The following is a 16,310-nucleotide window of genomic DNA, read 5'->3' as shown; positions in this document are numbered from 1 at the left end:
CAACCTTCTTGTTGCACAGATGGGGAAACTGAGACCCAGAGAGGGACAGGATCTGTCCCAGATCACAAAATAGTGGGAGTTTTCCAGAGAGGCGGTGGGCGTGGCCGGCCCCGGGTTAGTGGTGAGTGGGGTGGGGTAGGGCCAGGCTCCTGTCCTCCTGGGGCCCTGGGCTTCCTTGTCCTTGCCCTTGGGGCTGAGCTTCCCTTCTCCCCGCCCATCCCAGGGTGGATGTGGCCAGTGATCAGTCAGGGCTGGACCACAGTGGGTCAGGAGAGACTTTGGGTTGGGGGAGGGGAGGATGCAGTGTCTCTCAAGAGAGGGTCAGCCTGGGAGCAGGGACCAGACCCAGGATGGGGCTGGGGCCACCCTGTTCCGGTCTCGTTGCTGCCTCCTTCTCCCTGGCCAATCCCTGATTTCACCAGGCCCAGGGGGCTGGGAGTGGCCCCTGCTCATTCAAGGTGTATGATATCCTTGGGAAGCAACCATGGCAGCTTCTGGGGGTTCTCACCCAAGCCCCTCACCTCTCCTCCGCACTCTCGAAGCAGTCGATTTGGGCAAACACATCTGCGATCTCATCCTTCAGCTTCTGTGGGGTGGCAGGGGCAGGACAGGGAGAGTCAGGGGTGGAGGCCAGAACCCCGGGGGTTTGAGACCACAATGACCACTCCTACCCCTGGGCGCGACTCTCAAACCCGGCCCCTCTCCCTGACCTCTGTCCTGAGTCCCCAGTCTGAGGGACCCTCCATGGACAGGTCCCCTCCCTGGATGTCTCATAATTTCTAAGTCGCATGCTAAACTATCACCTCTGTCTGCACCCATGCCTCCACTTGTCTTGGGGAGTGGGATTCCCCAAGCCCCCATCCCTTGCCCATCCTTTTTCCAACCTTTCCATCTCTCCTCTCTGCAGCCATGAAGTCTCCTGCACTCTAGCCGAGCCTACCTGACAAGCCGGCCTCCCCACTGCCCACCTCCCCCAGCCCGCCTCCACCCTGCCCGCCTCCACCCTGCCCGCCTCCACCCTGCCCACCTCCACCCTGCCTGCACCCCCCCGCCCGCCTCCACCCTGCCCACCTCCCCCAGCCCACCTCCACCCTGCCCGCCTCCACCCTGCCTGCCTCTCCCGGCTGGTGTCTTTCTGGAGCACTGCATGGAGCCTGCCCTTCCCCTGCTCAAACCCCTCCCATGGCTCCCTACTGCTTCCTCAGCTTCTCTCTGGCTTTCCTCCATTTACTATGTTGCTCACCCTTGACTAAGTGCCCGCTATGTGCCTGCCAGGTACTATGGGGACACCACGCACAGGCAGCCTAGGCCCTCCTTCCAGGGACTTTGCAATTCCCCTGGACTTTACAGAAGAGGACACTGAGGCGTAGAGAGATGACATGACACGCCCACAGTCTGACTCCAAACCTGTGCTTCCCCCAACTCGACCCCAAGCCCATTTCATCTTGACCCTGCAGGAGGCACCCAGTGGCAGAGGGGACCCCCGAACACCTCCCCCTGCCAACCACCAGCACCCCCTGAAGGACAGCAGCATGAGCCTCTGGCCGGCACCCCCATTAGGCACCCAGCCCCTTTCTCCCCGGGATCTGCAGGGTGCTGGTGAGGGGCTGGTTCCAGGGACTTGTCCTGAGACTCAGAGCCAGCATGGGACTTGAGAGCCTGTGTCTGAGCCCTGTCAGCTCCTGTTCATGCCATCTTGGCAGAGCCACTGAGTGGTTGCCCCACAAATACAATGGGGATTCATTCGCAAGTATTAACTGAGCACCTATTAATGCTGCACCCAGCGGGCTGGGGATGCGGTGGTGGGCAAGACAGACCTCGGCTCTGTGTTCATGGAGGGCACAGTCTGGTGGGGCTGGGATCATGGGTGGTCATAGGGTAATTGGAATGACTATGCAGAACACCATCAGAGCAAGGTAGAGAAAGCCCGGCATATAGTAGGTGCTCAATGAAACAGCAGCTGAGTGAATAATTTTGTGCCTTCATTTCCTCACTGAAATCCTAAGTTTATGTGCATGGGAGTGGGGGTGGGCACAGCCACTGCAGCCCAGGGAGAGGGGACTGCGAGTGCAAAGGCCCAGGGGCAGTGCTGAGCAAGGCACGTTCCAGGAACAGAACCCAGCCTGTCTCAGAAGCTGCTGACCTAGATGAGCTGACGTCTGAGTCTGATTGGTGAAGTGGTAAGTGCAGGGCACATACTGGGAGTTATCTTGACCAGGTGGTCTACACTCTGCAGGGGTGAGACCTGGCTGAAGCTTCACCACAGGGGTCAGAGCCTGCCCTGTGACAAAGCGAGTAAAGGCCAGGATGGGGATCGGCACACGGTGGGCGCCTAATTGGATCGCTGCCTCCCTCCCCGGCTCTCCCAGTTCTCCCTGGGTCTCGGGGTGTCTGCAGTCTTGTTGTTCTCCCTGCTCCTGGGGCTGGGGCGGAGGCTGATATGGGCCAGAGTTGGCCACACTGTCTGTTGACCAGGCTGGGTCAGGAGCTGGTGGGGTGCGTACAAGCGTGCAGGAGTGTCTGCTTATGAGCGCCTGCAGCGTGGTGTGTGTGGGCATGGACACGTGTGTGGACACAAGTGTGCACTCACCTGGATGTCCTCCAGGAGCTGCTTTCGGTGCCACTTGATCCTCTGTAACTCTTCCGTCTCCCCGCTGCTCAGCTCCGCGGGCTCTACAGAGAGACAACCGGCCTTCCCCATCACTTGGCTCCAGCCACACCCACTTGCCCTCACTTCTGCAGGGCCCCCTTCCCTCCGGAAACCCAGGACTTGCCCTATTCACAGAGGCCCACCTCCTCCAGGATGCCTCCCCTGACTGCCCTGTCTAAAGCAGCCCCTGCTCCCTCCCCTCCTGCCCTGCTTCCTGTTTCTCCCACCCCCCTGGATAGACACCCCCAAAAGGATCTTGTTTCCTTGCATCTTTTCTGTCCCTCCCGCTAGACTCTCGGCTCCGTGAGAGTTCAGTTGTTCTACTCTTTTGCTCACTACTGTGTCCCCAGCACCTAGAAAGAGTCTGACATGTCATAAGCACTCAGTTAAACACTCGCTGAAGGCACGCATTCCTTCCCCAGAACTTGAATCTCCTCCTCCGCTGGCTCATGGGCTCATTATTTATTCACTTATTTATTTGAACAACCAAGAAGTGGTATACCATTTTCCTCACATCCCATTGGCCAGAATGTAGTCACGTGGCCACACCTAGCTGCAAGGGAGGCTGGGAAATGAGCCTGTAGCAGGGTGGTCCTGATGTCCTTACTATGTAAAATGGGGAGGCTGGATTTGGGGGATATTTTATAGTCCCTGCCCCTGGATACTGGGGCTCAGAGAGGTGCGGTGACTCAACCCACAGGGAAAAGGTCACTGAGCCAGGATGGGACCTTGAATTGGGCTGACTCCAAAGCCTGTGCTCTTTCATCTCCACTTGGAAATGAATTAAATGAAATAAGATTTGTGTGTGCTGGCATTCTATGCAAGGTGCTGTGATGATGCCCACAACTAGGTCAGCTGTCCTATCTTCATGCTTCATGGTGGCTTCTGTGTCATCCACAACACTCTCCTTCTCTGAGTAATATGGCCTCCCTATTACTCAGAGAGAAAGTCTTCATCCTGGGCCTGGGGCCTCCACAACCTCTCCAGCCTTGGCAGCCAGACTTATTCCCTGCCATTCCCAAAAAGAGCCTGCCAGTCCAGCCTGCCAGCTCCTCCCTGCTCCAGAGCCATCCAGGACTCAGTCCCACTTCCCCATGTTTGCCCAGGCTGCTCCTGTACTCTGGGATGCCTTCTCCTGTCTGCCTGCCCAAATCCTCGCTGACCTTCAAGTTCCAGCGTCGGGAAGTGCCTGGCCGCATTTCTTGAAGGTTTTACAAGGATAGACATCATTTCCCCCAAAAGAACACAGAGGGAATGTTGAGCGCCCCCTTTCCCTGCTTCTCCTTCTCATGATTAAGCAGGCATTGTGGATGTTGAGATTGAAGCCCCATGCGGAGATGGCAGGGCACCAGGCTAGATGGAGCCCAGGTCCCCAGGCAGCGGTGTGGAGAAGACTCATCACATTCACCTGGCCCACCTATCCATTTGGACTTTTCAATGAGAAATACATCAGTTTTGAGAATGTTTCAGTTGCTGTTATTCTGAGTCTCTTTAAGCAGCTAAATCTGAGATATACCTAATACAGCATCCTCATCTATGAAATGTGAACCATAACCCTTGCCTCACAGGGCAGCTGTCAGGAAGGAAAGAGCTACACTTTGTCAAACACCCAGCAAGAATCCAACATATGCTGAGTCCCACATGTGTGCAATGGGTGCTGTGTGCATCTGGCTCTTCTCTTCAGGACCAAGGCACCATCCCCCCAGCTGCTGGGAGGAAAGCCTGCTGATGGCTCACAGCTGAATCCCTCCCCAGACACTAGCCTCAGCCAAAGGGAGGTGCCACACCCAGGAGTTCCCCTGACCAAGGGCAGCCACTGCAATAAAAAGCCAAGTCCCGGTCAGGCGCGGTGGCTCACGCCTCTAATCCCAGCACTTTGGGAGGCCGAGGCGGGCGGGTCATGAGGTCAGGAGACCGAGACCATCCTGGAAAACACAGTGAAACCCCATCTCTACTAAAAATACAAAAAATTAGCCGGGCATGGTGGTGGGCACCTGTAGTCCCAGGTACACCGGAGGAGGCTGAGGCAGGAGAATGGCGTGAACCTGGGAGGTGGAGCTTGCAGGGAGCCCAGATCGTGCCACTGCACTCCAGCCTGGGCAACAGAGTGAGACTCTGTCTCCAAAACAAAACAAAACAAACAAAAAAACCCAAGACCCCTTGCCTGGTTTCAGGACCTGCCCCAGTTTTCAGATCCAGAACCTCGGGACTGAAGGAGAGGCTGGGTTCCAAGGGAAGAGTCCTGCAACATTGTGGCAAGTATATATGGCAATGACTCCCTGGTTCCACATTAAAACACCTGTGGCCATTCAGTCCAGCAACTGTACACTGGGGAAAGAGGAATATCCAAACATTCTGAGGATTGTTGGACACAGGATCCAAGTTGACATCAGCGCTCGAGACTGAAGTGTCTTCAAGGCCACATTTGAGTGGGGGTACATAGAGACCAGGTGGTAAATGAAGTCCTTCCAGGTCCAGCTCACTAGGGGTCTGCTTGATTCATGGCCACTTTCCTGGCCTACAGATGTAGAATTGGAAAGGACATCGCTGGTACTTGAGCCCATATTGGTACCTTGGCCCACGGAGTCAGGATCATTGTAGTGGGAATAGCTATTTGGAAATTTATGAAGCTGACCCATCATCCCCACAGCGAAGAGACTAAATAAAAAACTATATCCTGAGGGGAATGGCAGGTGTGGGTGCCACTCTTGAGACCTAACGGATGCAGGAGCAATGGCCCTCGTCACATACCCAAGCACTTCCCCAGTCGGGAGGATGGCCCGCTTCTTCCAGCTGCTTCCTTCTAGCAGAGAATTATATACTATGCAGGAAACAGTTCCTGGAATGGCACCGGGTCCTGGTAGAGATAGAGTGCCAGCCCGCGGAACATCATGTAACTAAGTAGCCCAGATGGCTCCCTCTGTCCCACTAAGTCAGAAGGTCAAGCGAGCCCAATAGTAACCCTTTGTGAGTGGTACGCCCAGGAGCAGGTGTGAGCAGAGCCAGAGGGCTCCAGTAGGCTCCAGGGATAGGTGGCCCAGATCCTCATGTCACCCGCTGCTGGTGGACCAGGGTCTATCCCTCTGCTTACACCGTGACCACATGGGTGGGTCCCTTATGACTTTCTAACAACAGAGGAAAATGCCCAAGGCTGGTTGCAGAATGAGTTGGCTCAGAGTTTGGGCGCAAGTGAAAACCAGGTGGCTACTGAACTACAGTCCTGCTCAAAGGTGTCCTGGAAAGACGGTGATGAGGGCAAGTCCTCCCAGGGGGCAGGGCTTCGGGCAGGGCACCTGGCCATCCACTTCCTGTGGAAAGAGAAGTGACTTCTTGAAGTCAGAATATCCATGCATCATGGGCAGTGGTGAATGGCTTGACTTCTTGGTCAGAGGCAAGAAAGAAGGAAGATGGGAAGATCAGAAACACAGATGTCAGAAGAGGCAGGTGGATGACCCCGTGGGAGCGGAATGTCCACTCTGCCAGCAACAGGGACGCATGCTGAGCCCATCGTTTCTCCAGAAGACCAGGGGGCAAACTGATTCCATGAAACCCCTTTTATTCTGCAAAAGTCAACAATCCATCTTGTCTGGAGTCAATACGTGTTGGAAATGTGTTTGCCTTTCTTGCCCACAGAGCCTCAGCCAGCACCACTATCCAGAGGCTTAGGGTGTTTGACCCACCAACACAGCACACTGCATAACATCACAGAAGACCAAGGGATGCTCTCTACAGCAAAGGTGGTCTGAAGTGAGCACGTGGCCATGAGATCCACCGATCCTCTCTAGCATTTCATCGGAAGGTGCTGGCCGGATGGAGTGGAGCCTTGGGGCGGTCTTGAGAAGGTACAGCTGAGGTGTCAGCCTGGAGGTGATAGCCACTTGGATGGGGTGCCATCCTCCAGGAGGCACCATATGCCCTAAATCTACCACCACTGTGTGGTGCTCTGTCTCCAGCAGGTGGACCACAAGGGTCTAGGAACTAAGGGGTAGGAGTGGGAGTGGCCCCACCTGCCATTCTCCTAGTGACCCACTCTGGAGTTTCCTTTTTTTTTTTTGAGACAGTCTTGCTCTGTCACCCAGGTTGGAGTGCAGTGACATGATCTTGGCTCACTGCAACCTCTGCCTCCCAGGTTCAAGCGATTCTCCTGCCTCAGCCTCCCCAGTAGCTGGGATCACAGGCATGCACCACCATGCCCGGCTAATTTTTTATTTATGTATTTATTTTTTTGAGACAGAGTCTCACTCTGTCACCAGGCTGGAGTGCAGTGGCACGACCTTTGCTCACTGCAACCTCTGCCTCCCGGGCTCAAGGGACTCTCCTGTCTCAGCCTCTTGAGCAGCTGGGACCACAGACATGAGCCACCATGCCCAGCCAGTCTCTGTATTTTTAGTAGAGATGGGTTTCACCATGTTGGCCAGGATGGTCTTGATCTCTTGACCTCACAATCTGCCCACTTTGGCCTCCCAAAGTGCTGAGATTACAGGCGTGAACCACCGCACTGGGCCAATTTTTGTATTTTTAATAGAGACGGGGGTTTCACTATGTTGGCCAGGCTGGTCTCGAACTCCTGACCTCAGGTGATCCACCTGCCTTGGCCTCCCAAAGTGCTGGGATTACAGGTGTGAGCCACTGTGCCCGGCCCACTCTGGAGTTTCTTTCTGTCTCTGCAGGTCTAGAGGTACTGTTTCCAGGAGGGAGTTGGCGGGGACACTTATACCAGGGGACAAAGCAAGAGTCTTGTGACCCGTTAAGCGCACAAACACCTACTCCATGCCAGTCTCTGTATAAGTGCTGTCATTTAACCCTCTTTGAAGTAGGTATTTTCCAGTTTGAGACACTGAGGCTTAGGAAGGCGAAGTGACTCGTCCCAGGTCTCATGCACAGGAAGTGGCAGTGCTGGGAGCTGCACCCTTGTTTGCTGACCCCCACGCCTCTGCCCCAGGAGAGGTGGATTCCCAAACTGCTTGGGACATGCAGGGATGGAAGGTGTAAGGGGCCACCTGTGTGGAGATGCAGAGCAGGGACAGCCGGGGAGGCAGTGCTGGAAGCTGGCTCCGGAACTCTTCCAGCAGGAGCTGGCGGGGAGGCCGTTGGTCTCATCCATGGGAAAAAACCAATCACCTTGGGTTGCCTTGGAGGTGAACAATCCGATTCTGTTTTGTTTTGTTTGTTGGCTTTATACAGTTTTCCTGTTGGCTTGGGGTTGTGTTTCTGCCCAGGGCGCACCTGCTGGAGGAGGCTGAGTGGATTCCAGACTGGCTGCTTGTCTGAGAGAAGCCAGGGTGGGCTCCAGCATTCCTACGGATGCTCCAAGGTGTGGATGGCCAGAATTGAGTGATGGGGCTCCTGAAGCTCCTCCTAGGCCGACCTTCCTGGTCCCCACGGGGCTTCATCAGCTCCTGGCTCCCACCTGCCTTCAGGGTCCAGGGAATCATTCACACATCCTCTGTTCCAGCCCCTCCTCTGAGCTTCAGATCCAACCATCCCCTATGTATTGGTCACCACCGCTCTTGTCATTGTGCCCAAAATTGAACTTCTAGAATGCCCCCTCCTCCCCGTCCTCTTCCTGAATTCCTGAGCTCTGGAAATGGTCCACATTTCCCCAGGAGGCACTCTGACTCCCACCTGACTGTCATCCCTTGGGTCTCCTCCATCACCAAGTCCTGTCTATTTCTTTCCCCTTCCATGGCTCCACTGTCATCCCAGCCGCTATCACTTTGCTTGGGGGGACTTCAGGGCTTTCGGATGCCTCCCTGCCTCTTCTACCCATTCTGGTCCAGTTTCCCACGGCATCCCATTGTCCTGGGGACAAAGACCCCAAACCTCACCAGTCCTGCTGGTGTATCCCCTCCACGCTCCTCTCACACTGTGCCCCTCCCCTGTCCCAGCTCCGTGCTCTGCCTCCCTGGCTGCCCTTCATTCACTCCCCTGAGCTCTAGCCTTCCGAAAGCCTTTGCACCACCATTCCTTGCACCCAGAACGCCCTTCCTTCTCCTCTCTGCCAGCAGCCCCTCCTTATCTCCTACTTCAGATCCCCTTTCAGGGGTCCTCCTGGGTTCCATCTAGGAGCCATCCCTGCCCCCACCCCTTCCCATTCCCCACAGCGTTTCTGGGATCTGCATGGCTCAATAACCAAGCCACGCCGTTGGTTAAGGAAGGCATGGTGGCTGAGCACCTATGGTGCGCCAGGCCCTGTGTGATCCAGGCTCTTCCCATCCACTCTCATTGAATCCCACAACCACTCCGAAAGGAAAGGTACTTCTAAGCTCATCCTACAGGTGAGGCCCCTGAGACTCAGAGACGTGAAGTGTCCTGCCAAAGGTGACACAGCTGGAGGGTGGCAGAGCTGGGATTCACATCTGGGTCCATCTGGGGCTCGGAGGGTTACAGCCCTGATGTTGATCTTCCGAAGGCTGATCTCTCCATACGAATCATCAAACACCTGTCGGACGCTAAATCTGGGTTTCTGACAGGGTTACATGTTTCAGAATAAAGGCAAGATGCAGAATGATGCCTGCAGTTGCCCCCACCCAACCCCTGCAAAGCCAACTTTGTAGAGCTGGGGAAACTGAGGCACGGTTCCCAGGGGAGTGGGATTGCATGGAAATAGCGAGCAGGTTGCTTGTATTTTTACTGCATATAGCTCCTTTCATACTCCCTTGTGGTTGACAAGTGTGTTCGTGAATCCTCAGTCCCCTGTCCCCTTCTGACGGGGGTCCTGTCCCCAATAGGTGGCAACTGGTCAAAGCATCTGAACCTACATGAGGGTGATGATGGCCCTGGGCTTGCTGTGTCTTACATGGTGCACAGGGAGCCTACTGACCCTTCCTCTATTTGTTAAAAAGAGGAGATTCCTCCCCATTTCAGAGTTTCAGGCACTGGTGTAGGCTCATGGGATATGTTTTTTTGTTTTTTGTTTGTTTGTTTGTTTGTTTGAGACGATGTCTCTGTCTGTTACCCAGGCTGGAGTGCAGTGGCCTGATCTCGGCTCACTGCAACCTCCACCTCCCAGGTTCAAGTGATTCTCCTGCCTCAGCCTCCCAAGTAGCTGGGATTACAGGCTCCCACCACCAGGCCCGGCTAATTTTTTTTTGTATTTTTAGTAGAGACGGGGGTTTCACCATGTTGGCCAGTTTGGTCTCGATCTCCTGACCTCTGGTGATCCACCCGCCTTGGCCTCCCAAAGTGCTGGGATTATAGATGTGAGCCACCATGCCTGGCTGGGAGATGAATTTTTAAATACTACTAATAATACACACAAATAATAAAATTACCACCACCACCACCACCACCACACACCCCGTTTCCTTCTCACTTATCTCTGTGCTTCTCACAACCTCACAAGGTGTGACATGAACCCCCACCCCAAGCCCACAGGCTGGTGCTGCCCTTGGGCCCAGGCTGGTGAATGTGCCCATCTCCCCGGCTCCTCCCCACTTCCTCTTTGTCCTTCCTCTTTCCCATCGTATTTTTAGAAATCTTTGAGCTTGCAGCCCTGCTTCCAGGACAGCTGGCCTCACTTCCCCTTTCCAGGGCAGGAGGAGGATGCCATCTCAGGGCCCTAAATAAAGAGGCCCCTCAAAGTCTCACTAGGAGGGACCCTGGGGCAGAGGGGGTGTGGGTGGAGCTGCTCCCCGCCTCAGCCCCACAAGCCCCACAGGCTCTGCGGAGTGCGGCTTCCTCCCCCGCCGCCCCCCCCCCCCCCCCCCCCCCCCCCCCCCCCGCCGCCCAGCCGAGCTGGCTCTATTTTTAACTGCGCTGCCTGTCTTCTCTGCACCAGCACAGTGCTTGTCTTTGGCCACACTGGGGCTTTGCTGTCTGGCCCTCTCACCTTCCCGGCAGGCCCTGGGGGAGGGCGCCTTACCTGCTTCCCGACACAGGCCCACCTCAGGAGAGGAGGGGAGGCAGCCCTGGGGGCTCCTGAGTCACCAGCCTGTCCATAATAAAGGTGAGAAAACTGAGGCCCATAGAAGGAAGAGACCATGACCACTGGCAGGGTGGTGCAGAGCTGGAACCTGAGCGAGGTCCGGCTAACTCCCAATCCCCGCTTCCCCAGGCCAGGCCAGGATGATGGCACCCACGTAGAGATGACAAATCAGAACTCAGAGAGGGGAAGTCACCGTGCCATGAAGAAGCCCCATTTAAGACCCAGTCTGGGCAACAGGGAAATGACCTTTCCTCCCTCCCTCCGGCCTCCTCCTCAAGGAGGTCTTCGCAGATCTCCTCTGCCCCAGTGGGAAAAGTCGCTTCCTCCCATCTGTAGGTCTGTGTCCATTTGCACAGCTGGGTCAGGGTCCTGCAGGATGTGGCTCCTGCCTCTCCACCCCACCCCCAACATTCCAGACCAACACCTGTCCCCCAGGGTTAGGCCCACGGCTGGGTCACTGCTGTCCCCAGCACTGCATAGCACACTGGAAGGTCGTTTGTAGAGTGAATGAATGAAAAGACCAACCACTCGATGGAGAACCCACTGACCCCGTTTAATGCATTTCCTCCCTAGCACCGGCTGAAGCAAAGCAGAGACTCCCCTCCCCTGCCCTCTCCACAGCCCCGGCCAACCTGGGGCTCTCTCCCGCAGGTTCTCGTCCCTGCTCTGCCGCTGACTGGCCGTGTGACCTCAAGCAAGTCAGTCCCCGTCTCTAGTTCACCTCTGGGAGCCTCAGTTTCCTTATCTGCAATATGGAGACAGCCATCCCTGTAACCTCAGTATGTTAGGACCCGAAAGGACAAAGCGCCCTGCTGGACACACAGGCAGGGGGGTTGCATCTCGGTGGGTGCCCTCCCCGCCTCATCCCACCCTCATGTCTGCTGAGAGGCCTGAGCCAGGTGCTGCCCCTCACTGGGTCTCCCTGTGCCGACCAGGTGCCCCCAAGCTGTGCTCACTGAGCTGTGATTTTCGGAGCCCCCAAAGCCCATGGGAGAGGCAGGGGTCAGAGTGAGCCCTGGACAGGGATTCAGGGAACAGGATTTGGTCCTGCTCCTGCCTTAGAGAGGCTGTTTTCCTCCCTTGGCCTCTTTTCTCCCTTCTGCCACTGGGGGGGCTGTTGAAATGGATCAGTGGTTCTCTGGGGTTCCCTGGGGCCGGAGGCTTCCATCTGGGGGTGGGGAGGAAGGGGGATGCCCAGTGGGCGGGGCCAGGCTGCTCCACATTAGGTGCGTTTGAAGCAAGGGTGCTCCTGGACAAGGCTGAGGTCATCTGGACCTGGGGAGCAGACAGCTCCCACCAGCCCTTAGGTTCTGGAATTCCAGCAGCCGTGTTCACCAGAACTGTTGCAGCTCTGGAGCATGCTGACATCCGGGGTGCAGAAACTTGGCCCCTCTTCCGGGCCTTCAATTTGCCTCCCAAAACACGACCCTGATGTTCTTTTCCTCACCATCTTTGCAGCCTCCTTTCTCCTCTTTCTCCCCAGACATATTGTCTTAGTAGCTGGGGAGGGTTTCAACAAGAGCCTCTGTTGCTCACTCCTGGCCCTCCCCTGGCTCTAGGCAGCGTCCTCAGCCTCCCCAAAGACCACCCCAACCCCCGGGGGCCAAAAAGGGACCTCAAGGCCCTTGTATCACCCAGACAAGCATCGCCATCACCAACATCCCATCATCATCTTAATCGCAAGTCACTTTTCTGAGTCCACCTCTGAGCCTTTGGACTGGCTGTTCCTTCTGGCTGGAATGTTTGTTCCTTAGAAAGCCCCTTAGCTGACATCTTCCTCAGGTCCCTCATCAGACAGCATCTCCTCTTGGGGCCTTTTCCACCATGCATTCCTGTCTTCCTTACCCTGCTTTACTGTTCTTCATCCTACCTGCCATCAACTGACATATGGAATCACATTACAGTCACTGCCGGTCTCCTCATCTAGAGCACAAGCCCATGAAGGGGGAAACAGCGTCTGCTTTGCTACTGCTGTGTGTCCAGCCCCTAGAACACAACTGGACACACAGGCTGAGCCCACAAATGTTTGCTTCTTGCAGCTGCATTTCCCACCTGCGCTGTATTCCTTTATCTAGGACCCTGTGAGGCAGGGGCTGCTGTCCCATTCTAAAAGAGAGCACCCTGAGGCCCGGAGAGGTTGACGGCAGTTGCTTACCTGGGTGGCACAGGTCCATTCCGACGCCTCTGGGGAAAACTTGACCCGTGCTCCTGTCGCTTGCCGACCCAGCTGCTGCTCGGGCTGGCCCGGCAAGGATGCGTCACCTTGACTGTAACAGGCTCCTTCCTGCTTGCCCCGCCCAGCCCTGTGTGGGGAGGAAGTCAGTCCTGGCCCACGGGGGTCTCGTGTGCAGGCTTTTGACAAAACAGCACTTCCTAAAAACTGGCAGAGAGTTGAGCAGCAGGGACCTTTGCCAGGGAGGGACAGAGGTGGAAACAAACAAACAAACAAACAAACGGGTGAAGTGAGGGGAGGGCCAGATAAAAAGGAGAAAGACAGTGAGACAGAAAGAAACACACAGACACATATGCACATACACACGTACACATGCACAGACACCGAGGGCGATGTTCACTGAGGACGAACATTTTCCAGGGGACCATGGGCATTCACCTGGCAGCCTCCTCACATATATGCCATAGGAGCACCCAACTTGGACAGTCCTAGCAGGGCCCCCTGTGTTCCACCCCACAAGCTCTCTTCCAACTCCCACTTGAGAAGAGACAAATGAATTCAGTGCTAGGAAGGGCTTTGCTTCCCTTCAAAGAAATATCTGGCTTTTTCTTGTCTAGTGAACAATCGGGTAATATGTTCCACTTTCCTTCTCCCCCAGGCTGCTGGGAAACTCATCGTCAAATCCAAAGCTCATTGACAGCTATTCTATGATGTCGTGTGAACTTTGGGGCCTGACTCAGCTGTTTGACTCTCAGCTAGGGCTAGTCAGCCTCGCTTTGCTTATCTCTGAAAGGGGAATAACACTAACTTGGGGATATGGAAACCATGGAGTGAGAGGATGTGTCGGAGATGCTTGGGACATAGTAGGTGCTCAATAAACACTTTCTCCTTTGATTTTAATTATCTTCTTTGGTTAAAATGTATCATGTTATTCCTTGTGCCTTTTCTGGCAGGTTGGTTCAAATCCTTTCTGCAAAAAGCTTTGCTGTAAAGAAACAGGTATAAATTAAATGTGAATTCCCTATAACTTCAGGACACATGCAGAGTTATTCATCTGTTTCCCCATTACTCTCCAGGCCCCATGAGGGCAAGGTTACCTTTTGTGTTCTGGTGTGTGGTAAAATGCTGGGGACATAGAGGGTGTGCAAGTGTGGAATGAATGAACAAATGAATGAATGAATGAATGAAGGGAACACGGAGGAGATCACGGCAGATGTGAAAGCTAGCTACAAGTTCACCTCCTTTTCACTATGCCGCCGCTTCTGCTGTCAAGGGGCGAAGTCCATTTCTCCTTCCTTGGAAGCTGAGCTGGCCTTGGGCATCTCTTTGACCAATAGCACGTGGCAGAAATGATGTGCCGTGATGTTCGAGGCTGAGCTTTAAAAGGCCTTGCAGCTCCTGCTCTTGCTCTCAGCCCCCTGCCTGGCTACCATGAGAACAAGCCTGGGCTAGCCTGTTGGAAGACGGAGGACCACAAGGAGATAGGCTGGGCTGTCTTGGCTGTCCCCTGGTTGCTGCCTCATCAGTGAGGCCAGGGGACACCAGAAGAAGAACCATCAAGCGGAGTCCCACCCAAACTGCTGACCCATAGCGCTGTGGGAAATAATACATTTTTGTGGTTTAAGCCACCAACTTCTGGGATGCTTTGTTACGCAGCCAAAGCTTGCTGGTACAGAAGAAATCCAATGCTGTCATTTCCTCGGAGAGAAAACTGAGGCTTATTTCTGGGAAACACTTGACCAAGTTGGAACTTGAGTGAGTGCCAATTCAGGCCCAGAAGCCAGGCCTACTAAGTCCCCGTCTAGTGTGCTCAGGATTTTTGAACCCCACTGCTTCTCCCCTGCCCTGCCTCCACCTGGGTTCTTGTATAACTCATGGTTCTTTTCTGGAAAACTTGTTACAATTATTTCCATGGTAAACTAGATTTTTCTCAACTGCTTTGGGCCTGAGGCACCACAAACCATGCCCTTGGCCATTTTAAAACTAGAAATGTGGGCTGGGCATAGTGGCTCATGCCTGTAATCTCAGCACTTTGGGAGGCCGAGGCGGGTGGATCACAAGGTCAGGAGATCAAGACCATCCTGGCCAACGTGGTGAAACCCCGTCTATACTAAAAATACAAAAATTAGCTGGGCATGGTGGCGGGTGCCTATAATCCCAGCTACTTGGGAGGCTGAAGCGGGAGAATCGCTTGAACCAGAGAGTCGGAGGTTGCAGTGAGCCGAGATCGCGCCACTGCACTCCAGCCTGGCAACAGAGTGAGACTCCGTCTCAAAAAACAAAACAAAAGAAAAAACAAAACAAACAAAATAACCCCTAGAAATGTGGAGAAAGGTATATATAATTCCCTGTGCAGAAAGACTTCACACTGCAGGCCGGAGACTGCTATCTTTAGAAAGTCATGCTTGCAAAGTTGACCCTTGGCTGGCACCTAGGAGCTTGGATTTGGGGAGGGCTCCCACCACCCTAACTGATGAGAGTGGCTTACTGGGCCTAACCTATTTGCCTAGCGTCCCTGGCAGCATCCCATCTCACAGGTGCTTTCACGACTTGTTGCTGGAGGAATTGAGCGTGTCCCGTGTGACTCTGTTGGGAGCAGACTCTTGGAAGCTGCACCTGGTTTCCTCTGGACTTCGCCACGGCGCCTTTGCGGATTCTGCTTTGAGTCCTTTCACTGCCATAGATCATAGCCGTAAGTATGACCATGAGCTGAGTCCTGGGAGTCCACCTAGTAAACCACTGAACCTGGGATGGCCTTGGGGAAGGCTGCCTGATCTTGCGGCTGATCCAGTAAATGTGTCTTGACCAGGCCACGGTTTGGCATCTGGCACTTCCCTTTTGTCTGATGGATGGTCACGGTTGTGTGGTTCAGCTATTGTTACTGTCTTATTCTCTAAGACATACCTCAAATACCACCTCCTCTGTGAGGTCCGTTGTGATGACACCTCCCCTCCCTCTTTCCCACAACGCTGGTCATGTTTAACGGCTTATATGCAGACAGCCTGGGAGGGAGGGACTCTTTCACTGTGAGCAGCAAAGAGTTTAGCAGAACTGACTTCATCATTTTCTCCGTCACTCCTTGTCCAGGTTTGGCTGCAAGATTTGCTGGGAACCAATAGCACAGGCAATGAGGAGAGCAGGAAGCTGGACCCAGGGGAGCCACAGAGAACTGGATTTGAATCCTGACTCAGCTCTTGTGAGCTGTGTGATCTTCTTCCTTCCCCTCCGAGCCTCATTTTTAATCATTTTAAATCATCTACAAAATGGAGACAGTTCAGGTTAGGTTTGCCTACATGAAACAGAAAACCCAAATAATAATAATGGTTTAAAGAAACTAGAGGTTTATTGATCTCTTACAAGAAAGAAACCTGAAGTGGGCAACACACGGCTGCCCTGTAGCAGCCTGGGCATGGATCCAGGATCCTTCTAACTTTCGGCTGCTGTCCTCAAATTCTCTTCATGGTCCAAAGTGGCTGCTCGATCTCCAGCTATCATGTCTAAATTCCAGGTAGGAGGAAGGGTGAAAACGGGAAGGAATCCCCTTAAAACTTTCTGGCCTG

General features: G+C 54.4%; 1 protein-coding gene across 1 annotated transcript in view; it reads right to left on the bottom strand.

The window, feature by feature from the left end:
• CYTH4 (cytohesin 4) overlaps positions 1 to 12,891 on the bottom strand; it is a 32,990-nt gene extending 20,099 nt beyond the window's left edge. Inside the window, exons 1-3 of the mRNA XM_008975032.5 lie at positions 12,733 to 12,891; positions 2,591 to 2,673; positions 522 to 586 (exon numbers count right to left, since the gene is read on the bottom strand). Coding sequence (XP_008973280.1) covers positions 522 to 586; positions 2,591 to 2,673; positions 12,733 to 12,751 — 167 coding nt within the window. The 5' untranslated portion in view covers positions 12,752 to 12,891. The remainder of the gene's footprint in view (positions 1 to 521; positions 587 to 2,590; positions 2,674 to 12,732) is intronic.
• Positions 12,892 to 16,310: the final 3,419 nt, after the last annotated feature.

This window comes from Pan paniscus, chromosome 23 (assembly GCF_029289425.2).
Source record: "Pan paniscus chromosome 23, NHGRI_mPanPan1-v2.0_pri, whole genome shotgun sequence".
NCBI classification, from domain to species: Eukaryota; Metazoa; Chordata; class Mammalia; order Primates; family Hominidae; genus Pan; species Pan paniscus.
The sequence above is the reverse complement of the archived record's forward strand: the minus strand, read 5'-3'. Positions and strand labels throughout refer to the sequence as shown.